Here is a 25,372-nt window from a genome sequence, read left to right on the forward strand (position 1 = left end):
TGAAATTTAGAGTCCTTGCAGAGCTTGTCAATATCAGCTTTGACAGAAGTGGTTGCCACTCTTAACTGACTGGTCAAATGTTCATCAGTCAGCTGACTTCTACATTTGGTTTTGATGAGCTTCATTTTGGAGAAAAATTGCTCACAGCAGTAGGTGCTACCAAAAAGGGAGGCAATTCTTTGTGCATGACGGGACAAATTGGGAAACTTTTCACGCACACAGAGTTTGTAAAAGTCTAGCAAACTGTTTTCAGAGAATTTCCTTTAGTGTCCATGTCAGCCTGCAGTTCAATGAGTTCCATTTGGCAATCATCAGGACTGTCTTCCACTGCCAAATCAAAAGGTTGAGCTTAACAATTTCAATCTAATTTCAGTTTGTCTGAAATCTGGAAATCTGTTTGCAAACTCATCACGCAGCTTTTGTACACTGGTTCCATATTTGGTGCAATCCAGATTAGGAAATACCAGTTTCCTGGTTGCAAGACATGTAAAATGGGTCAATATGGCTCTTCTCAACTGAACCTGGAAAAGTTCCAATTTCTTCTCAAAAGCACAAATATGCTCAAACAACTTATTCACAAGTTGACTTTTCCCTTGTAGTTTTAAGTTTAAATCAGACAGATGCTGTGTAATGTCTGTGAGGAATGCTAAGTCATTCAGCCAGTTCTCATTGCTCAAGAAGTCCACATTCTGACGTTTGCTCTCCATGAAGAACTTAATCTCCTCTCGCAGATTCCAGAATCTTTTCAAAGTAGCAGCTCTACTAAGCCAACGTACAGCAGAGAAGTACAAAACATCTGAATACTCACTGTCCAGCTCATCTAAAAAAGTTTTAAATTGTCGATGATTTAATCCTCGACAGATGCTGTGTAATGTCTGTGAGGAATGCTAAGTCATTCAGCCAGTTCTCATTGCTCAAGAAGTCCACATTCTGACGTTTGCTCTCCATGAAGAACTTAATCTCCTCTCGCAGATTCCAGAATCTTTTCAAAGTAGCAGCTCTACTAAGCCAACGTACAGCAGAGAAGTACAAAACATCTGAATACTCACTGTCCAGCTCATCTAAAAAAGTTTTAAATTGTCGATGATTTAATCCTCGTGTTCGAATATAATTTACGCATTGGACGACATTTTTCATGACTTCTGCAAAATCCAGAACTTTGGTGCACAAGCTCTCTTGGTGAATAATGCAATGGCTTACAACTACGTCTTGTGCTCCAATTGCAGTTAGAAATTTCTTGGTGAATCCATTTGTCCTACCTGTCATGGAAGGAGCACCATCTGTTGTAACACCACATAATTTATAAGGATTCAGTTCAAACTTTTCTACAACCTTAAGCACTTGTTCACAAATATCCTGTCCTGTGGTTGTGGAGGAAAGGCTTGCCATATCTAAAACTCTTCGAAAACATCAAAGCCTGCAGTAACAGCTCTGATGAAAATGACAAGTTGGGATGTGTCATTGATATCAGTGCTTTCATCCAAAGCCAGACTGAAAGCTTCACACGAATTCAATCTCTCTTTCAAAGTTTCTTTGATGTCCTCTGAAAGATCTTTTGTCTTATGCGTGAGACAGTAAAGCTGGAAAGGCTAGTTTGCTCCACCAAATATTTTTTTCTCTGGACATGCATATTCTGTGAATATTGTTAAACAATTTTAATAAATTCTCCATCACTGAAAGGCTTTCCCTTTTCTGCCATACATTCACAAAGCTTAAAACTCAGTTTTGTCACCAGTTCTGAATTTTTCTTGAAAGTGGTAAAACACCTTGTTGCTTTTCAATGGATGTTTTAAATGTTCAATTTTGTCCTTTGTGCCTGACCAACAATTTCATCAAACTGGGAGGAGTGCTTAGTTGCGTAATGTCGCTTAATATTGTACTCTTTCATGACTGCAATTGTAGTTTGACAGACGAGGCAGACAACACCTTGATTATGTGGGACAACAAGATATTTTGTGCACCATTCACTGTTGAATAACCTTCCCTCATCATCAATTTTCGTTTCTTAACTGCTGACATTTTACTAGCCCTGAAATCAAAACAAAAATTATTCTCACGAAAATAGCAAAGTAGAAAAAACATAGAATTTATTTACACATGGAACCTCTTATGGACAGAAACACATGTTTCTAAATTGGCATCCCGATCATAGGCTTCCGGTACTTAAATTAATTGAGAATAGCAAAATACAGTGTGACCTCGCCTATTAGGCCCCGCATATTCGCTGGTTATGCGCTGAACTGCGCTTTTGTATGTCACAGAGACTGAAAGGGCTTTTCGAGGAGATTTCTGTTGTATTTACTCAATCAAGCCGTTTTTATCACTTGTCGTCTTCACCAAACAAGATTGACTGCTATTGGCTGACTGCCTCAGCTTCCCCAACAACGCAAACGGCAAAGCACAGCCCTGTAACGCGACGGTACAATTTAGTGAAATACATAACAGTATGCAATATTGCTACATTATTATTGCATCAATGAGTATAAGTATCATTAGTGTTTGGGAAGCATTTCATATAGTATATAATCGCATACATATACGTTTTAAAACTGCATCCAATATTCGCAGTTTTTCGCTATTCGCTGGAGGGTAAAGAACGAACCCCGAATAACGAGGTCACACTGTACATAGAATCAGATGCATCTGAAAGCAAAAATTTTAATAAATTCAGTAAAGTCACAACAATATGCTAAATAATAATCAATTTACTTTCAATCTCTTGTAGTAACTGTAAAAGGTAATAAAATTTTCACCAATAATGAATGACGGACAGCAGAGGTTTGGGAAAATTGTCGCCAGCGGGCGAAGGCGAGGTTCAGGACATGACGTTGAGTCGTAGACAATAGTGCTAGTGCACGTAACCTATTCATGCCCTAAGGAGGCCGACCAATCGAATTCGGCCTGCTCCTCTCTAGCAAAGATAATTTTAGAAGTTTGTCGAGTCGAAGCCTGGGAATCCCGTAGGATCGATGCTTTTAAAAATATTCCATTTGCGTTGGATTACAGATCAGGCCACATGGTTAGATTACAACAACTAGGGCCACACTAAATGGCTTGGCGGGCCGGGTTGTGGCCTGCGGGCCGCCTGTTGCACACCCCTGTTTTAACATTTACTTCACCACGTGCACCTGCCACCATCAAGGCAGGTTATCTCATTTTAAGGGTTCGGCCATACATACCAAACCCTCTTCGATGTTTCCAATGTCAGAGATTCGGCCACTCAAAGACATCTTGTCGTGGTTCCCTGACGTGTGCTTGTTGTGGAGGCAAGGACCACAATGCCTATGACTGTGACATGAACCCACATTGCGTAAACTGCAATGGTTCTCACCCCTCTTACTTTCATTCTTGCCCAAAATGGTTGGAGGAAAAATAGGTGCAGCGTTTGAAAACGACACATAACATTAGTTATCCTGAGGCTCGGAAATTGCTGTCCACAACTCCGTCTCGGACATATGCTGCTGCACTTCATTCCACAACTACAGTGGGAGTGCAGACAGATCTCTCTGTGCCTCCAAGAGAATCGTTTTCAAAACAAATGAAAAGCCTTTTGACCTCCGTGGTTAAAAAGGTTGATGAATCGACTTCCACACCCTTCTCTGTTCCTCCCATACTTTCCAACAAACCTCAAGATCCACGTCCTTCAGTTTCAAATACAGGCATTTCTTCTGATACATCTTTTTCTCCCACCACAAGAGACAAAACAATTATTCGTTCGCGTCCTCAGTCACTGGATTCCCCTTCCAATAAGAAAAACCTGCCCACCCACCCAGAGCAGGATCCATGGAGGTTGATAGACCTCCTCCGACTAAAGACAGTAAAGAAAAAGACGTGGTCGTAAACCGAAGGGTTCTCCAGCCACTTCACCTACCCATTCTTAAAAATGGCCACCTTGATACAATGGAACTGTCGAGGTTTACGTTCTAATCTGGATGATATCAAAACGCTGATTGCTTCCTACCATCCTGTTTGTCTTTCTTTACAAGAAACATTTCTCAAAACTGCTGATACTGTCTCTATTCGGCAGGTTTCTCTGTACAGAAATGACGGGTTGTGTGATGGTCGAGTACATGGAGGGGTGGCACTGTTGGTTGATCAACACGCCCACCCTGTCTTTTTTCACTCAACACACCCTTGGAGGCTGTAGCCATCCGTGTTTCCTTGGGTCATACCATCACTGTTTGTTCTCTGTATCTGTCCCCTGGAGAGACATATGATCAATCAGATCTTGATGCTCTCGTTGAACAGTTGCCATCTCCATTTCTAATCCTAGGGGATTTTAATGGACATCATCCCCTCTGGGGAAGTGCTATTATTGATGGGAGGGGCCAATCTGTAGAGCGGATGCTCTCTGATCACAATCTTTCTCTTTTCAATACTGGTTCTTCCACTTACTTTCATGCACCTAGTCAGTCCTTTACCGCTATTGATCTCTCAGTTTGCTCCCCTTCATTATTCTCCCATTTTTCATGGAGGGTTGACAGTAATCCACTAGGCAGTGATCATTTTCCGATCCTTTTGAGAGAGACTGGCCGTGGTCGATGCCACCCTACCCTTTCACATCTCATGTCAGTCGTCAAACATGAGATATATTGAGTGGCAACTACAAACTGCCCTCAATTGTGTACGGAAGTGGACTCTGGCGAACGGCTTTAATTTCTCTCTCTCTAAAACTGTATGCATGCACTTTTGCCGTCGACGGGTTATTCACCCTGATCCTGAACTTTATATCGATGAAGTTTTGCTGCCAGTGGTTCCGGAGACCAAGTTCTTGGGGCTTATCTTTGATCGTAAACTGACCTTTATACCACACTTAAAGCAGCTTTGGGTCAAATGCACAAGAGCACTGAACATCCTCCATGTTCTCTCTTTTACCAGTTGGGGGGCAGATCGCTGTTCAATGTTAAAGGTATATCGTGCTCTTATTAGATCGAAACTCGATTATAGATCAATGGTTTATGGCTCTGCCAGACCCTCGGCCTTAAAGATGCTGGACCCCATTCATCACCAAGGACTTCGACTCTGCACTGGGGCTTTCCGTACCTCTCCAGTTCAAAGTATATACATTGAATCTCATGAGCCTTCTCTACACCTTCGCCGTTTGCAACTATCTTTACAATATACTTCAAAACTTCATTCCTTACCAAAGCATCCTACCTGGAAATGTGTTTTCCTTCCTCGATGGGCAGTACTTTTTCAGAACAGACGATCTGTCATTGCTCCGTTTGGCCTTCGCATCCAGGCGCAATTGGATGAATTGGGTCTGTCCTTGGATAACATTGCAGATTCCACAGGTCGGCCCATCCCACCATGGCTTATTACAGCCCCCAAATGTGACCTTTCTTTCAGTCACCTAAAAAAGGCAGATACTCCAGATTGGAAGTACCGTCTTTTATTCAATGAATATCTTTCAAACAATCATTCAGTTCCCATTTATACATATGGTTCCAAATCAGGTAATTCAGTGGGCTCTGCTATGGTTTGCTATGGGTCAGTAGTTGCGCGTAGAATCTTTTCTACAGCTTTTGTGTTCACTGCTGAACTGTATGCCATATCTCTTGCCCTGGATCATATTGCATCTGAGCAGTACTCCAACTGCACTATTTATACTGATTCGCTTAGTTCTATACTTGCCTTGGAATCGCTACATGTTAGCTTACATCCTATTCTCGCTGATATTCGAAACCCACTGGCCCATTTCTCATTAGCAGCTACTTCCATCCAGTTTTTCTGGATACCAGGCCATGTTGGTATTTGAGGGAACGAGCTTGCAGACATGGCAGCTAAATATGTCTGCTTCAGCACCATCACTCCTATGCCTATTTCGTACATGGACTATGGTGTTGTCTTCAAGGCTCGGCTCCGTGCCAGCTGGCAGTCCACTTGGAGTGAGCAACGCGACAACAAACTTTTTCAAATCAAACCCAAAATTGGACTTTGGCCATTTAGCTTCCGTAAAGTTCGGAAGGAGGAAGTTGTTCTCACTAGGCTAAGCATTGGTCACATTTTTTTAACTCATCATTTTCTTTTATCTGGAACTGATGCACCAATGTGTAGTTTGTGTAACACCCAAATCACTATCAGCCACGTTTTACTTTCTTGCCATCGTTACAATTCTCAACAACGGCAATATTTTAAACATATTTTTTCCCAGGGTCAGTCTGTAACATTGGACAGAGTTATTGGTGATGGTGACTCTGTCCACCTTGATAATGTTTTTAATTTTTTAATGGCCATTAATCTTTTTAATCTCATTTAAGTGTTGCATATTTATTCATTACACCTTTTTAATTGTGGTTCCTTTTTTACAGTTTTAATCTCTCTCATTCAATTTGACATTGGACAATGGCCAGAACATTAAATAACTCGACACCAGGACTGGAAAGGCCAACTTCAGGTGATTAACGCTACTGTTTGAACTACTCGTTAGTCGTCCTGGCGAGTTGTTATTATACTTTTGCTACATATCATTTCACACTTTTACTACTTTACTTTTTAGTACTGGCCATATTGACTCATAACCTGGAACCAGGACTGGAAAGACCAACTTCAGGTGACTGATGATGGTTTTTATACTTACCTGTTAGTCTTCCTAGTGGGTTATGATCATTACCATTCTGCTACAGGTAGTCCTTTACAACTTTGTTGACTGGATGTCAACATTGGTTTTTATGCCATTTTCTATTTTAATTGCCGTTTTGCTTTTATCTTCAATTACTTTTACAAATTTTACTCCATTTACTTGACTTTTATCTTTTTACTGGACATTTGGCTACTCATTATTACGATTTTGCGGAGTGTCTTTTAAAACTTTTATTCTTTTACATTTTGATAATAGCTGCTCTGACACATAACCCGGAACCAGGACTGGAAAGGCCAACTTCAGGTGGTTGACGGTGGTTCTTGAACTTACCTGTTAGTCTTCCTGGCGGGTTATGATCATTACCATTTTGCTAGAGTAAATATTTTACAACTTTGAAGACTGGATGTCACCATTGGTTTTTACACCATTTTCTGTTTTAATTGCTGTTTTGTTTTTACCTTCATTTACTTTTACAAATTTTACTCCATTTACTTGACTTTATCTTTTTACTGGACATTTGGCTACTCATTGTTACAATTTTGCTATGTATCTTTTAAAACTTCTATTCTTTTACATTTTGATACTGGTTGCTATGACACATAACTCGGAACCAGGACTGGAAAGACCATTTTCAGGTGACTGACTGTGGTTCTTGAACTTACCTGTTAGTCTTCCTGGCGGGTTATGATCATTACCTTTTTGCTCAAGTAAATACCTTACAACCTCTTATACTCTGCCTTCTATCTTAACATTGTAGACCAGGTGTCAACATTGGTTTTATACTTTTTTGTTTTACCTTCATTTCCATTTATGTCTATTACTACATTTATTTTTATTTTATTTTTTATTTTTTTACATTTTTACCGAATGTCTGGCGCAGATAGCCTCGCTGCTTTGTGCCATAAAACACTAAATCAATCAATCAATCAGTATCAGAACGGGTAAGTATTATTGGAATTACATTTTCAGTTTAGGAAAATGTTAACTTCTATCTCTTGTTTTCTTTACCCTAGCATTAACAGAATACTTGACTTTCAGTTCTATAAAGATATCATCAAAACACAAAAATGTATCTCAGGAAAGCTAGTATGGGTATTAACACTTTTATTAATAAAGCAGAGAACAACGTTTCAACCTCAACATCTTCTTTGTTAACTTGAAGATGACCTAAGAAAGTCAAAACGTTGTTCTATGCTTTATTAGTAAAAGTGTTAATACCCATACTAGCTTTCCTGAGATGCATTTTTACTTCAAGTGGGTATCTTGTCATCATAAATTACTTCACCAAAACACAGTTTGAAAATATAAAATGACACAAATAATATTGTTTTTTTCCTTTGATTTGAATGTTGTATTGACAAGGAACTTCTTCATCTTAACAGTTTCAGCTATTAACCTTTTCATTTCTGTTATCTTTTATGGTTTTATTACAGTACTTTGTACCTACATTAGAATGTTAATTTAATTCACCTAAATTGATAATAAAAGTGTTCAGTTAAGTTTTTAATGTAACATGGGGCTTGCACAGAAAAGTGTTTAAAGGTGTACTTGTGGTTGAAAAATTAATAGCTAAATCATACCCATAAAGTAAACTAAGGGAGAAAATAAAAAAAGTCCCCCACATCAGCTGCAAATAGTGTCCCCATATGGAACTCTTACTTGAAATGGTTGTTGCAGTAACTTGTGTCTTTTTATACAGCTGACTAGTTAGTTGTACATTGAATCATCCAGAACAAGTGAAAAACATATTTTGTACAAATAACAGAAAAGCAAGTAATGAAATTAAATCATTCCTATTTCTTTTGCTCAGATTCCATTTTTCATAGGCTAGCAATTCTAAGTTAAACCAATTAGGGTTAGCATATCTGGTACAATACAGTAAAACTAGCTAGTCAGATGGATTTCAGTAACATCAGCATGGTCAGTCTTGTAGTTTTATTCAGATCAAAAGCACATATCAAAATAGTTTTTTGTTTTTATTAAAGAAAACTCACGAGGGATGGCGAGAGATACTGATTGACATTGATGATAATGTGGGTCCCCACCATCTGAGGTATGTGCAGTCCAGAGGACCTACTCCAGCTAGCAAGTTTTTTGTTGATGTAAGTGACTTTTTATTATATTTTTATTTTCTTGTCAGTGAACTGTCAGTAATTTCATATCATGTCTGTACAGGTAATACTTTATCTCATTTTCTAATACTGTACATTACCTCTACTCACTTGGATAGTTACTTTTGTTCAGTGCTGCCCTCTATATGATTTTTTTTTGCATGCCACAAGCCTTGAGTTCCCACACATCCTACAATCAGTGTAGTTCAACTGTATCTTGGATGTAAATCATCATGTGACGACTCTCCACCAAAAGGAATACAACAAACCCTCCTGACACGTGTGACTCCCTTTATTCAATTGTTCAGAACTGTTGCTTCTAATTTAGTAGTGACCAAGTGTAGATATTTTTTGACTGTGCTCTCTTTATGTGGTTTATTTCAAATTTCCACTATGTAGTGATTTCATATGAATATTTTACTACAGTTTGTTTTCTGTAGTTTAGATGTGATAACTTACCTGTATTTGTTCTCCTTTTTCCATTTCTTTTAATTCTTCACAATTTATGGTTAATTCTGGGGAATTTTTGACTTTTTAAGTTTACCTGAGAAGCTTCCTGTGTAACCAACAAAACAACATAAGTATTAAAAAAATATTTTTTTCCTACTTATAAGTTTCAAATTTTATTTGGATAACCCATAAAATCTCTAAAGTGAATATCAATAGTTCCTTTCAGTTTAAATTAAATTATTATATGTATATTATATATATATATATATTACCTTCTTTATATTTCTAACTGTAACTATTATTGTCAACAAATACTATATTGTCTATAGTACATTACAATGAAATGTTTAAAATTAAGACAGGAAAAGTACACATACCTTTTAGTATTTTGGAAAATAATCTTAAAGTAACTTTTTTTTTGGCATGTTTTTTTACTTTTTCATGTATTATTTATTATCCTTTCCTATCCTTTAACACTTATTTATTGCAACACGTCAATGAGTGTCCCCAGCCAGTATTATTGTATAATGGACAGAGAACTTTAACCTTTGTTAGAACATGGTGGTGTTCATGTATTCAACTATCTTTTGTGAATCGAGCAGACAATGGCTTATATTAAAAAAAAAACGTTGTTCCTCCTTTCATGTATGCGTCTTGAAACATAAATAACATATAGTTAAGTAAAATGTAAAACTAAAACCTAATTACAATGCAACTTTCAATTTAACTAACATATCTATAGGTGAGGAATAATGCTAAGGTGGCAGGGATAAAACAAGTAGCAACAATGTTAAGAGCTGTTTGACTAGTTCTTTATTTAATTCTTCTTGACAACTGTAAAATAACAGTAAAGAAAACATACTTCAAAAAACTTGCTTTCCATTGGTTAGAAACACCTTGCTCAACTAACTATAACTGGATGAGAAATTGAAACTCTATGTGTACATAGTAGGCATGGCATCTGTCAAGGATGCAGAGAAATTTATTTCTCCTTTCCATGAACATACCCTATGGAATTTTGGTCTGCCATCACTGGATTGTGTATCAGTTTTACACCTTGCCCTTTGGGTTTGCTTTGGTTTCATGCCTTTTGTTAGATAGTCAAAAACAAGTTGCTCGACTTTTGCATGCTCAGGGGTTACATTTAAACTACAACATGGGAGACTGGCTTTTGTTACCTCATTCGGAAATGGAATCTTCATAACAGAAGCAGCTAAAGTGGGTTGAATTCTCCAGTTGGAGAAGTCCTTCCTATTACCTTCCCAATATCTTATCCACTTGGGCGTCTTTTTCAACACCTACCTCCATTGGGCTCAACCTTCTCCATTTTAACTTCTTTCAGTGGCACTTTCTATTCTTCACATCTTTTATTCTTCCATCTTTTTCTGCTTCTAAAGTTCTGTTGTTTTGGGGGACTTGGGCTTCTATGGATGCTTTCACCTATTTGGGTTGAGCATATATGTGGTTTCTTCAGTAGACTTTACATGAGCAATGGAATCTTGCTAAGGATCCCTTGGACTTTCTCATTATCTTTCCTCCTTTCCTTTTAGATGATCTTTGTTGGTGGTTGAATAAAGACAATATGATGACAAGTGTACCACTTTCTCCACCTTGCCAATATTTTCATCTAACCACAGATTCTTCTCTCCATGTTTAGGCAGTGCAGGTCAATCAGCAGGAAGTTTCTGGACAATGGTCTCCAGCTGAGAGGTCTTACCGTATCAACAGTTTGGAGCTTTTGGCAGTACAGTATGCTTTGGATCACTTTCCTCCTTTTGTACAGAATGAACTTTTCTGGATCCAGTCAGAAAATTCTTCAGTTTTGGCTTATGACAGTCACCAAGGGTGCTCTCATTCCCTTTGCAGGCAATCACTGAAACTCTTATTTGAGCCCACATGTTGGGGATATATTTTCCTGCATGTCATGTTCTGGGTGTGTTCATCCTTGTGGAAGATTGCCTTTCCAGACCAAACAAAGTTTATCCTATGGAGTGGTCTCTCAAACCTCAGGTTTTCCAGTGGGTATGCAATCAGTTGTGTATGTCTCATCAGAATGCATTTGCCATTTTTCTCAATAACAAGTTACCTCTTCTTTTTTTTTTTTTATCTCCAATTCTTTATCTTCAGGTGCTAGCTGTTAATGTTCTCAGCTTGGATAGGACCAATTGTTATCTTTATGTTTATCCTCCCATCCAACTTCTTCCCAAGACAAGGATGATTTTTTATTGTCCTTGCTATTCTGTTTCAGGTTCTTCTGGTAACTCCTTACTGGCTGGCATAACCTTGGCTTCCTTGTGTCCTTCAGCTCCAAACTACCCCTCCTTTTCTCTTTCTCTCATTCCATTCCAAACTGTCAACCTCAGTCACTGGTCCTTCCTCCTGCCTTCCTTACCCTCTGTCTTCATACCTGGCATTTATCAGGTTCTTGGTATAGTGATCTGGATTGTTTAGGAGATTCATTTTATTTTACCCAACATTTCAGATTGTAGATGGTTCTTCTACAGTCTTTCATCTATGGGATTGAGTTTTTATTATTCTGTGGTTTAGGTTCCAACCTGCCTAATTTTCTCTCCCCTTTTTGGTTATGCTTCTTTTATCTTTTGCTCATGTTTGGACATCTTTTTCCACTCTGGGTGAAGAGTGTATTTGGTACAGACGTGTTGCAGTTTCACATATGTGTTTCTCTTCCCACAGAGTTCACACTTTTGGAGTGATCCTTGAAAGCTTTCAAATGATACTTTTTCTGTTTTCCCCACTGGTTCCTTTGCCAATTCAGTGTGGGATTCTAGTTATACATGTGAGAAGAGTTAATATATCATATTAGAAGTTATTTTCCTATATTGAAAATGTATTTCCAATGAGTACTCACCTCTATTCACACTTCCCATTCTTCCTCCTCACTGAGAACTGGTGCTTCTTTTCTGTGTAATTTCAAAGTAATAATTAGATACTATTAAATAGAGGAAATGTTCATCAGGAGAGTGTGTTGTACTTCTATTAGTGAAGGATTGTCACATAATAATTAACAAGCAAGATGCAGTTGAACCACATTAATCACAGTGTACGTGAGAGTTCAAGGCTTGTGGCATGTTAAAAAAAAAAATTTGTATTAGAGGGCAGCACTAAACAAGAATGTGAGTGTGGGTAAATTCCAATCAAAAATGTGTTATCAGTATAGGAATATAATAACTTTTGGCTTATTAAAAACAATTAAGCTGCTTAAAGTAGTAAAACTTAGTGTTACAGTTATTATATTTGGTAATTGAATTTCTTTTCCATATTTTTTATACATGCACAAGCCCTTTAGCAAACCTTTGAAATTTATAGAAATTATATTTCAGGTTGCTTACTCTTTAAAATCAGTACCTTCTTCAAATAACCTGCAAAAGCTTTTGTTCTTATAAAGTGGACTTGTATTTTGCATAATAGGAGAGTTCTGAGGCACTAAACTTTTTATTCTGTTGGCAGGACATATAAATAGTTGTATGTTGCATATATTCATGTAATGTCTATTTGTAGTTTGATATATATTTTTTATGTTGTGCTTGCTTATATATATGTATTATTTTGTGGACTTGGCTTGGCTGTCTTGTCACTTTTCACCTCAACAAAAGGAAACCAAATTTTCTACATCAATACACCTAAAATAATCTGGCAGAAGCAGTTCTATCTTTAAATTGAAAGTGTCTTTGGGGAATAATGTCAAAGTAGGTACTAACAGTTTACCCTGATTTGTTATAAACTTACTGTACATGGATAAGTAACTACAAAACTTACAGTTGTAATAAATACCAGTATATCTCCCAAACTATAAGTAAGTATATGTCCTGTTGACTCTTTCTTATGTTGAAAATATAAGATTTGACAGAATATCAAATGTATTTTTATGAATTTGAACCTTTGCTTTAATATTTTTTCCTTTTATAATGAAATCTTTGAACAATTATTAGCTAGGGGGGCCTTTATGTAATACCTCATGGTATTATAAACAATTTTCATTTCATGGAGAATAACAGGGTCATTCAAAATTATTTCTTATTTTAGAATTGAATAATTAAATAACTAAATAAATACAACAATACAGTTTTCAACATCTTATAGCCCAAGTGTAACTGTTTTTTACTGTTACTTTTTTTTTTTTCCAATCCAGTGAGTAATGCTACCCCTTAAAATGGCAACCTTGCAATTGTGACAGGTAGGCTAGCTGTTAGTTTTGACTATTTGTACTAGTCACAAATTATTTATGTTAATTGAGGAATGCAATAGCAAGTGGAGCACACAAGCACTAACTTGAGGAACTTACAGTTAATGTAAAGAATCTGCCTTTAAGAACAAGTTTCACACAATAAAACACTTTTAATATGCTTTTCAGAATACTCTATGTTGCAATCAGTTTGGTAGATTACGCTTGAATGAGTTAACAAACCTCTTTCAGTATAACTAATAAATTTTCTTTAAATGCACCTTCAATAACATTACTAAATCATTACACGCTATTAATTCAACCATATTTTAACCATGTTATTCAATGTTGGGAAAGATGGCAGTAGTTGCTTACAGAGAGCTTAGGTGAAAAATGTTTGATAGACTCATCATGAAGATGGTTATTATTCTTCTGTCAACTTCAGAGACTCTTTTGGTGATGGCTACAACTACCCATGGCATCTTGTTGACTGCTATTCAACTGGAGGAGAACTCGTTTCTTGATGGGATGAGAACTAATATTTGAGCTCCAAACACAAGTTCTAATACAAACTCTTTCTGATATTTTTATGATCTTCCAAATATTGTATGCAACTACCTATAAGTAGATCTGACACTTGATTGGTTGTTTCTCCTTGATTGTTTTGCAGTTTTCAAACCCAGAACCAAAACCATATGTTCATTAGTTGCAGATAAAGTAATTGAATTGGTAGTCTTCATACTTTTATCCATACACACACTTTTGAAATGGATACTGCATCAAAGTCCTGACTTATCTTTTTTCTTTCTTAGCAGTTTTGTGCATGATAATGCAAACATTTGCCATACCTTCTCCAATGCTGTGACAGTGACAAATAGTAGGTAAAAGTCTAATTTCCCATCTCTCTATGGAGGCTTTTATAACTTTTCTCATGACCTTGATAGCATCATTTGTAGTTAGCATAAACAGGAACGTTTCTCAACATATCTCTCTTGTTAGACAATCACCATTATATAATTATTTGTTGTCCTTTGGTAAATATACATATCACGCTTTTCCTTGCTGCATATATTTGCTTAGTTCTTGAAGCATTTCAAATATCCAGAATGCTGCAAATGCTTCACAAGGGTGCTGTGAACTACTAATGGTGCATGTGTAGAATTTAACTGATATGAATACAAACTATTGGAATTTGACTAGTTAGTTAATTATTACATTTTAAAAAGGAAAGAATTTTGGACCACACTATATTCAGAAACAGAGCAGGATGTACCTCAAGTTTTCTTAATGCCCAGAAATTTACTAAAGCTATTATCTTAGGCTTTTCTGTGTAAAACAGAGCTCTTTAAGATGGTTGAGGACTTTGATTGTGTGTATGTGAAAATGTATATATAATGTGTAGTTAACTTATAAATAAAACTTTATCAAAAATAACATCTTTCTTATTATTGCTTTGGATGTTACAAAACCAAATGACATCTGTGGCTTTATTGTTTCATTTTTTTTATTGAAAATAAAACTATAGATTTAGAACACATCATTATGCTTTTTATTCAATGACTAAAAATGTATTAAAAATATAGGAGATATTTTGAAAAAAATGGAGTAGAAGGAGGAGTGTGTTTGAAAAAAAATATAGATAAATTCTTATGAGGCATTTTATGACAAGAAATAAAAACTTTAGCCTTCACAAAATCTTTATGTGGTTGAAAATATTGTTATCATTACAAAGAAGAAAATAAAAGCTTCAATTCTGTATAGATTTTTTTCATTTGTTTATCAAAAAAAAGAAAATTTTGCCTTTTATTTTAGTATACCCTTTATTCACTATGTGCTAATTCTCCGATTTTCTCTCTTATTGTTATTATGAATGTTTTTTAGTGATTTGTTAGTAAAATCGTACATTTTTGAGTTCATAAAGAATAAGAGGCTAATAAAATGTTTCCCTTAGTGTAATAGTTAGACATTTTCAGTTCAGTACTTACCTTTTCTCACAAGATTAACTATTTTTGTTCATTGTTGCCCTCTTTGAGCAAACCTTTTCTTTATGGATGCCACCAGCATTCTGCTACCTCATGTTGTAATTGGAAGATTTCTACATGACTCTTATGCAAATCATCTTTCATCACCTCTTGACTAATAAGAGCAATACATGCCTACATGATGCATGTGGCTCCCTCTACACTCCTCTACCAAACTATCACTTCTTGTTTGGCAGCGTTTGGGTTTGGATGCCTTCTTTTATTTATTTCTTATTGCATGTTTTTTACTTTGTTTTCCTCCTGAAGTGCTTAATTTTCAGTTTAATTTCATTTATTCACCTCAATTATTATATTAATTTATGTCAGTTCATTCAAGTCACTTTATTTTTCTGCACTTGTATTTGGTGTAAACTTTACCAGTTGAGTGCATCTTTTGGTTCAAATGGCTTATTATTCCTCCTGGATTTGTTTCAGTTATCCTTCCATCTGATCCCACACCTTGCTCTTTCTCTTGCTTCTTGTTTTTGTCATCTAATGCAGGAGATCTTGCATTCTGAGATATGGACCATTCCCCATACATTCATTTGCCAGTCTACGTCATCTAGGGGTTTTCTCTTTGTCTGAATTTTGTATGCTACCTGGGGCCTTTCTTTAGATTTCAGTGAGACTTTAACTGGTAAAGTTTATTCATCCTTTTCTCTTTTCTTTCAGGGGTCTTTATCTCACTGTATATTAAAATGGATCCTTTTCAGCAGTGAGTAGTGCCTGATCAGGTATTCTCTAACTTTAAATCTGCACCTTTAATGATGTTGACACATATATTTTTATCTTTTGCTGCACAATATCCACCTTGGAGATAGGGTGTTCAGTAAGATCACCTGAAGGCAAAATCCTTGTGATATTTTGCTTCAAAAACATGCTCATTCCAGACTACCATCCACAGACTGTCTGAGTAAAACAGAAGGGGATTGCTGCCCATTCCTGTCATGCCTCAAGTGAGTAACTTGGCATGGTATGCTTTTCAAAATAGGATTTCATGGTCACCTATTGCACTGTCTCCAGTGGTGACGTTTTTTCTAACTCTCCACTGCATTGTCATCCTCCTTCCTCAAGTGCTATATAGGAGTTCTTACCACTTTCCAGTTCTAAGTCATTGGGGGGGGGGGGTTACCATGGAAGAAACAAGTTAGAATCATTTAGTTGAGAGTATAGCAGTAGTGTTTTGCTGGTGTATATATAATGTGGCATCCAGAGAACTTTCACCTTACTGGTTGATATTGCCTCCTGATTACATTTACATAACAAATGAAGTTGAGCTATTTCATAACTTTTTAATCTATATGGAAATCAATTCTTAATGTTGAGGTTTTTGGGTTTGAATGAATCAATTGCCATAAATCCTCACATGAGTTCAGGTTGTATCTCTTTCACACACAATTGCTCCTTCTGTGTCTTGGGTCACAGCAGTGGTGTGTGTGATTGTTCCAGTTTTATTCTTGATTATGCTTTGTTCTCTTCTTATTGGGATGTTATTGCCTTTGGATGGTGCCAGCCTACGCCACTTTTGGGGGAGTTGATTCCATGTGATAGACATCCTTTTGATACCAGATGACAGTTTCCTGATTGACAGATTAGTGATAATCATCATGACATATAGAAATTGGTACAGATCTTAATTCCAAATTTTTGGCTTTGAAGTAAAGATGATGTGATCCTTATCCTATCCTCACGTGGATGTTGGTATCCTATGTGGAGGTTTTGGATGTAGTTGACCTACTGAGTATGGTCTGCCATGCCCTAACCACTACATCTAACAATTTCAGCCCTTGTGTGTTACATACTCTGCATAGGGGCAAAGATTATACCTGTCTTAGAAGTGATACAGTTCTCCCCTTCTGATCTTTGGATCTATTTCTCTCATTGTCAAGAGTATCCTTCAGATGATTTTGTGGGGTATATTTGTTTCTCCAACGTACTGGATTCTTTTTCTCATTGTGGAATTCTATCTAATCTTATATGAGGAGAGAAGTATGTATCAGAAGTTATAGTTTTCTTATACTGAAAATGTATTTCTGTTAGGTATTTACCCCCTCTCACACTTCCCACCCTTCTTCCTCACATATTTACAGTGCTGATATTTTTTGCCAAACTTGGAAGTGATAGTTCAGTAGAGAAGTCTAGAGTGAGCCACATGCATCATGTGAGCATGAGAGACATGCTGAAATCTTCCAATTTCAACATGGAGTAGAAGACTTATGTCATGCACAAATAAAACATTCACATATAATGGCAGCACTGAACAAGAATATCTAATATTGTGAAAGAGGCAAGTATCTATCTAAAATACATTTCCAGTATAGGAAAATTGTAACATTTGAAAAACATAAAATTGCAGGCATAAAAATGTCATAATATTGGCTCCACAAGAGTGCCATGTCTTTGCAAAAAGTATTTGTTACTTTATGAATATTTTGCATTGTATTTGAATGCATTGTTCATAATACCTCTCAGTGCAAAAATAGATTAGATGAATGTTGCTGGCTGGAACACAATGTGAAAGGCAGGAGGCAGTTGCCTAACTCCTGTGTGTTTTAGGAACAGTACTTGTATATGCAATATGTAATTATTTTATTTGAATGATAATTGAATATAGAAAATAATCAGAATTGGTTGAAGATTGTAAAAAAGTTTTCCAATGTTTTCAATCTGAATTATAAGTAGGTGGTGTAAACACTTTCCTTTTAATGTTTCTTGTGTTATACATTTTCCAGAAATTGAATATTAGCCTTTACCTTACAAATTTCTTTCTGATTTTAAAGTACAAACAGAAATGTACTCTGCTGAAGATGAAAACTGTAGGGTTTAAAATGGCACAAAGAGTGAAGACTTTTGTAGTTATGCTAATATGATATGATATAAATTTACAAACCTAATAATCATATTTTTTTTATTTTGCCCTAGCAGGAATAGAGTTATTATCATAACCAGTTAAGTTTTTGTCCATCCTTCTATGTTTGCTTGCCTTGTGTAGATAATTTTAATCCTAATAAAAATTATTATGGTGAGGATACCATGCATTTTGCTGGCAAAGTGTTATTATAATCAGTCATATTTCTTGATAATAAGGCAATAGTATCAAGCATATTGTATTATTCTAGAACCCTGTAGGGACTTAAAAAGAAGAAAGAATATGTAATAACATTTCAGCCATGCTATATCCATTACTGAAGGACACTTGAGTGTAATTGTGATTCTGTTATTCACTGGCTTGTTATTGAATGACTAGAAGATAAACATTCATTTGTTTATTTTTAATTTTGTGCAAGTCTACTCAATGGCTACTTGCACTATCCATTACTTATTTGGCAGTGATAAACTAGAGGGAAGGCTGTTAGTCAACAACATCCACAAACAACATGTGGACTACTGTTTTTAATAATGAATAGTAGGATTTACCATCACATTAAAATGCTCCAAGTGTTGAATGAACAAAAATGTTTGATGATAGGGAATTGAACCCACAAATTGGAAGTCAAGTGCTCTAACCACCAGAAAATATTTGCTAAAGATATCTAAGTAAACTAGGTAATAACCTTTATTAATTACAAATAATGTAATCCTATTTAAATAATAAATGTGTTATAACATTTATAAACCATTATGTAACAGTATACGTTAGTTCATGTGTATAAGTATGTGCTATTCTAATTTCTTTTCATGTCACATACTCTCAATTTAAGTAAAGTTGTGTGAATATTTTGTGTTTATGAACAAGCAGTTTGAAATTTTTAATTAAGAAATACATACTGATTTTCTTCAGATATAAAAACATATATGTAGAAAAGTATCTGATTTTGGTATCACAGCCCAAAGAAACTCGAAGTAGTGTGGAGGTCAGCCCAGAGAGTGGAGTTTTATTTCAGGATATTGCCATTCGACTTGAACAAGAAGGAGGTTGTGGACTTGTAGTGGATTATGGTCATGATGGCAGCAAAGGTGATACATTTAGGGTAAGAAAATGATACAAGATCTATAGACTAAAGACAGCAAGTACTATTATTTTATAAAGTACTTGTGAGCATAATTTAATAATTACAGAAAAATAGGTCTTCATTGTCTGATAACAAAATTTTACCTTAAAATCCAGAAGGCTCATGGTTATTAAAACAGAAAATATTCATCAAAATTAAAATTGTAAGATTTTTTTATTTTAGCACTTCCTTATCAAGCCAAAGTTTTTCACTTCTAAATTACTGATGCAATCACTGGATACCCTTTGCAACTTTTGCTTATTGTTCCATTAGTACATAAGTAGTAAAGGTTATGTTGATTATAATAAGTATGACAGATTCACTATTATACACCTATTTTGATAACAGTGTTTGTTTGTTTATTGTTACTGTTAAATCTTTATTGGAAAATTCCCACATATTCAACAAAGTTGTAGAAGATTCTCATGTGTAAGGATAAAAAATGTGTGTGTGTAAATGTAAGTGTATTGTCTGTATTGTTGTGCATGCTGAAATATCTAGAAGCTCTCCTCATGATTATAAATGCAACCAATGTTACCTGCTGAGAAACAGTATATAATATTGGTTTTCTGTAGTTGATATATTATAAGCCTTTGAATTATAACTGTGATTAATGCTTATTAACTGGGAATTTCAGATATTTCAACTCAGAACATTTATAAATTTTGAACATTACAAACCATTTAACTTTGGTGAATTCACATCAGACATTAGTATTTTTACAAAAAACATTATAATACTTCCTTGATGGAAAACTCAACAAAGAACTCGGAGCTAGCTAGATCCCCACTAAGTGAATTGTACCTATATCAACTCAGACTTAATTCACTCACCATGAAACCTCGATAAGATATTGAGTTCCAGACCATATAGAAGACTCAGTATTGTTTGTAAGTTTATAAATTCTTTGTATAAAAATCATTATTTGGAATAATTTTTATTATAAATTTGTTATTCCTTGTATACTAAAATATATTTCTATTAAGAAACAAAATTGTGTGTATCTGTGTTATTGGCAAATATCATAAATTGAATACTTATCAACATTTAATTAACTTCTAAACCTAAATTAAAATTTAACTAAGTGTTAAGCTATTTGAAATTGTAATACATAACATAGTAAATTGGAGTCTCATGTGGAATCTGAATCAGAGAAAAAATTTGATATAAATTAAAATTCATGTCATAATTCAATATATTTTCATCAGTGCCAGCAAGATCTGATTATGTCTGATTATCAAGGTTTTCTTGAATCATCCTTCCTTGAACAACTATAAAGATATAACCAAAATGAATTACTTGAAATTAACAACATTTTAGAACTACAGGTTAAGAAACTGATGGGAAAAAATAAGCTAAAAAGCATGTTATTGAAATATTAGCCTATGATGATTTGTTGTCTGAGGAAGCATTAGGGGAATACTCTCATGTCTTCACTCTGACTAGTTGGGGTTGAGTGATAAAGATAAGTTAAGAGATCAAGCTAAAACTCAATCAAATCAAGCTTGAATAAGTCCATATTGAAGCTGGAAAAGAAATTAAGCTGAACAGCATGGAAATTAGACTCAACTCTGATTGGCCAAATGAAAACAACAACTTTGAACTTGACCAATATATTAAAGTACCACTTATTTATAAAAATGAAGTTGTTAAATATTTCTAATCTCTTGAAAAAGTTGCCCAAACCATGAAATGTCACCAAAAAATGTTACTTGATATTACAATGTGTTTTAACTGGTAAAGCCCAAGAAGCTTATGCCACTCTCTCTTTAGCAGATTGTATGAATTATGATAAGGTTAAAGCAGCTATTCTTAAAACATACGAGTTAGTACTGGAGGCTCATTGCCAAAAGTTTCAAGGTTATTACAAGCAAGATAATCAAACTTATATCAAATTTTCCCATGAAAAATAGTTTTTGATTTATGGTGTAATTCTATACATATTGAAAACAGTTTTGACAAACTAATTACTTCTAATTGAAAAATATAAAAAGTTGTACAAGTGACAACCTCAAAATATACTTAGATGAAAAGAAAGTTGAAACATTATAAGGAGCAGCTGCTCTTTCTGATGATTACATTTTAACACATAAAAAATTTCCTACCATCTCAGTAAAAACTAATATTTGCCTAATCCACTAAAGTCAAGGATTCTTCTAAAATATCGAGTTCTTTCAGTTCAAAATATTCTGACTGGCAAGATAAAAATTATTAAAACCAGTAAGGCCTGTCTGCTGTTTTTGTAAAAAAACATTATTATGTCTAGTTGTTGGTATTTGAAAACAAAGAGGAAGCAACACCTGGTGAGTTCATGTCTACATACAGATGTAATTTCACCATATCACCTGATGTTGTTGACTTGGCCACTGATATAAAAGTTAATGTAGTCAGGGAATAATTTAAATCTTTTATGTCTGTTTGTTCTTTGCCCTTGTCAAATGACACTGCTGATCCCATACCCATTTATATTCTACGTGATACTGATATGACTCGATCATTGTTGTTATAAGGTATATCGCCTTTTGATTTGAGTTCTGCCACTGGTGAGCCTGTTATTGCTCAGGACCATTTGTGGTCAAAATAAGACCTGATCTGCTAAGTAAAGATGTTTAGTTATTGTTGGGAAGCATTTGAGGTGGGGAAAGACTGTTGCTTGAACCCAAATGGTAAGTGAGCTGATCACTGTTTCATCTAAGGATGATGATGTTGAGGAAAATTCTGACATGTTTCTCTCATGTGTTGTGACTTGAGCTTAGACTAAGAAAGTAAGCTGAAAACAAATGATAGACACATATTCAGAGGAAAATATTATAGATTTGTTTTAAATATTTTTTGGATTTTACAGGGATTTTATGTATAATTGTCCTACTGACAATGATGGATATGAGGGATCTGATTTACCTGGTGAAATTCTTTTTCTTAAAGTAAACTAGTCACTGAGCAAGAAAAGGTTTTGCAGATCTCTTCACTATTTAAACACACACTCCCAAAAGATGAACTGGAGAAAGTTCCAAATGATTCTTTTTTCCTATATGGTGTGCTTATGAGAAAATGGAAACCACCAGATAATGCTAGCTTCAATGGACTGGGCTGTAGTTTATAAAATCGCTGTACTAAAAGCACATCATCCTGAAATATTGAAAGTTGCCCATGAACTCCATAGGAAATCGTTTAAGTGTCAACAAGATAAATGATAAAATTATGTATTTCTTTTGGCCAAATATCAGACAAAATGTTTTTCAGTTTTGTAAAACTTTTCATATCTGTTAATTGGTCAGAAAACCTAACCAGAAAATTTCTGTTGCCCCTTTGAAACATATACCAGCTTTTGAAGAACCCTTCAACTGTGTGATTATTGTTTCTGTTGGGCATTTACCAAAAATTCAATAAGAGAGCCATTATTTGTTGACTATCGTGTGTATCCACTCGATTCCCTGAAGCTGTCCCTTTGAGAAACAGTTTAGTAAAACAAAAATCTGAAGCTTTGATTACTTTCTTTACTTTTCTTGGCTTGCCCAAAGAAATTCAGTATAATTAGGGATCAAATTTTGTGTTGTGTTTGTTTCAACAAGTTGTTTATCAGCTTGGTGCTAAACAGATCAAATCTAGTGTATACCATCCAAAATTACAAGGTGCTTTTGAGTGGTTCCTTTTTGCCTTGAAAAATGCCATGTGGATTTACTGTCTCAATAACAAGAAGGATTGAAATGAAGGAATTGATTTAATACTATTTGCTGTTCATGAGTTGGTTCAGAAGTTGTTAGGGGTAGCCTATTTGAGTTGGTGTTTGTTCATTTAGTGTGTGGTCCTTTGAAGCTGCAGAAGGAACAATGGTTAAAATATGACCCCAAAAAAATGCACTTAGTGTCTTACATTTCGAGGTTTTGGTCCATGCTGTTACATGTTTGTGAATTGGCGAGAAAATATGAAGTTCTCCCAAGCTAAGATGAAAAACGTTTATGATGCAAGGTTGACTGGCACAAATTCTGTCCTGGTGACATGGTCTTAGTATTGCTACTCACTATGGAACATCCACTCAAAGCAAGGTATCATGGTTCCTGTGAGATTGTTCTGAAAGTTAGTTATACTTACTATTTTTTAAAAATGTCTGATCATATAAAGGCTACCCAGCTGTGTCATATTCGTATATGGAATCCCTATTATGAGTTGTATATGAAAATATTTTAGGTATAGAGTGTTATTGTGATACTGATGACAGTAAATATAAACAGTGAGGTCTCTTCTGTAAAACAATGCCTATATCATCTGAATCCAGTCAGCGCTAATCAAATGTATAAAGAAATATTTTATATGATGGAAAATAGCATTATAGAACCAAATGAAAGTGATTGGTTTTTACCTTGTGTACTGATTTCCAAATCTGATGGTTTGGCTAAATTCTGTACAGACTTTTGCAAAGTAAATGCTTCTACAAAAACAGATTATATTCCAAGAATGGAGGATTGTATTGATAAAATTGGAAAAGCTAGATATATCAGAAAATGTGGCCTACTGAAGGGATACAGGATTGTTCCTCTAAGTGATGGGGAAAAAGAAATCTCTCCTTTTATTACTCCTGATGGATTATATCAGTACAATGTAATGATGTTTGGGATGAAAATTTCTTAAGTAACCTTTCAACAAATGATGAATCAATGATTCAACATTGTATCAGGTGTTGGAATTTATGTTGATGACACTGTGATTTTCAATGACATGTGGAAAGAACATTTATGCATATTACATAATGTTTTTGAGAAGCTTGAGAAAGCTAATCTCACTGTAAATTTGGCAAAAAAGAGACTTTTGTAAAATCAAATTAGATTACTTAGGTCAAGTAGTATGCCATAGCCAAGTTTCTTCAGTCAAAGCCAAAGTTGTGAATTATCTAACTCCTATCAAAAAGAAATCTTTAATGAGATTTTTGGGAATGGCTGGCTATTATAGGAAGTTTTGTAAACATTTTGCTGAAATCACTGTACCATTAACAAAGCTATTGAAGAAAACATCAACAGTTCAAGTGGTCTGAATCATATCAATCTACTTTTGAAAAGGTCAGATTTTTATTGTACGCTTATCCTGTATTGATGGCACTGGACTTTGATAAGGCTTTCACATTAGCTGTTGATGCCAACAATTGTGGTGATGGTGCTATTATATTACAATCAGATGGTGAAGGCATTCAACATCTTGTGTGTTTAATTGTCAACAAAAGAAATAATTATTGTACTTTAGGTAAAAGAAACATTGACTTAAGTGTTAGCTTTAGATCATTTCAATGTATATGTATCTGCATCTCAACAACCTGTTATCATTAAAACTGATTATAACCTGTTGATATTTTTAACCAAATGAAGGGTAAAACCAGAAGACTGTTAAATTGGATTTTAACATTACAAAAGTATGATTTGAAGATAATCCATGTCAGAGGGGTTGATAACTGATGCATTTTCATGTGCTGTGTAATTTTATGATAGAGTTATTTGTGTTATATACTGTCATGATTACTGAAATTGTATAATTTGTTGATGTTTTATATTTAATGTGTGGCTTTCAGTGCATGTATATAATATTTTAGTTTAAAATTGTCTAATACCAATTTTTAATTCTTTAAGGAGGGAGGTGTGACAGATTTGCTACAATATTATTTTAATGTCAATGTTTGTTTACATTAAATTTATGTTTAGAAATGTATATAACTTGTACTGTTAAATGTGTATTACAAAATTTTCACCTGTTCACCAAAGTTGTAGAAAATTTGCAAGTGGTGTAAGAATCAACAATGTGTGTGTGTGTACATAAACACTAGTGTGTCATCTATGTTGTTGTGCAGGTTAAAATTTCTAGGAACTCTTCTCATGTCTATAAATGTAACAAATGTGATGCTGCAAGAGACAGTATATATTATTGATTTGCTGTTGTTGATATATTATAGACCTTTGAGCTATAACTGTGATTAATACTTAATAATTGGGACTTTAGATAATTTAACCAAGACCATCTATAAATTTTAAACATTACCAGCCATTTAA

At 34.9% G+C, this 25,372-nt stretch overlaps 1 protein-coding gene across 6 annotated transcripts in view; it reads left to right on the forward strand.

Annotated features, from left to right (window-relative positions):
• The window catches only part of LOC143225734 (protein arginine methyltransferase NDUFAF7, mitochondrial-like), a 61,076-nt gene that overhangs the window by 23,194 nt on the left and 12,510 nt on the right, over positions 1-25,372 (forward strand). For 5 of the 6 annotated variants that reach the window (XM_076455659.1, XM_076455657.1, XM_076455655.1 and 2 more), the window contains exons 7-8: positions 8,569-8,685; positions 19,176-19,319. In XM_076455659.1, coding sequence (XP_076311774.1) covers positions 8,569-8,685; positions 19,176-19,319 — 261 coding nt within the window. Of the gene's footprint in view, positions 1-8,568; positions 8,686-19,175; positions 19,320-19,977; positions 20,212-25,372 lie in introns of those variants that run through there. The other variant, XM_076455660.1, reaches the window with a different exon arrangement.

This window comes from Tachypleus tridentatus, chromosome 9 (genome assembly GCF_004210375.1).
Source record: "Tachypleus tridentatus isolate NWPU-2018 chromosome 9, ASM421037v1, whole genome shotgun sequence".
NCBI classification, from domain to species: domain Eukaryota; kingdom Metazoa; phylum Arthropoda; class Merostomata; order Xiphosura; family Limulidae; genus Tachypleus; species Tachypleus tridentatus.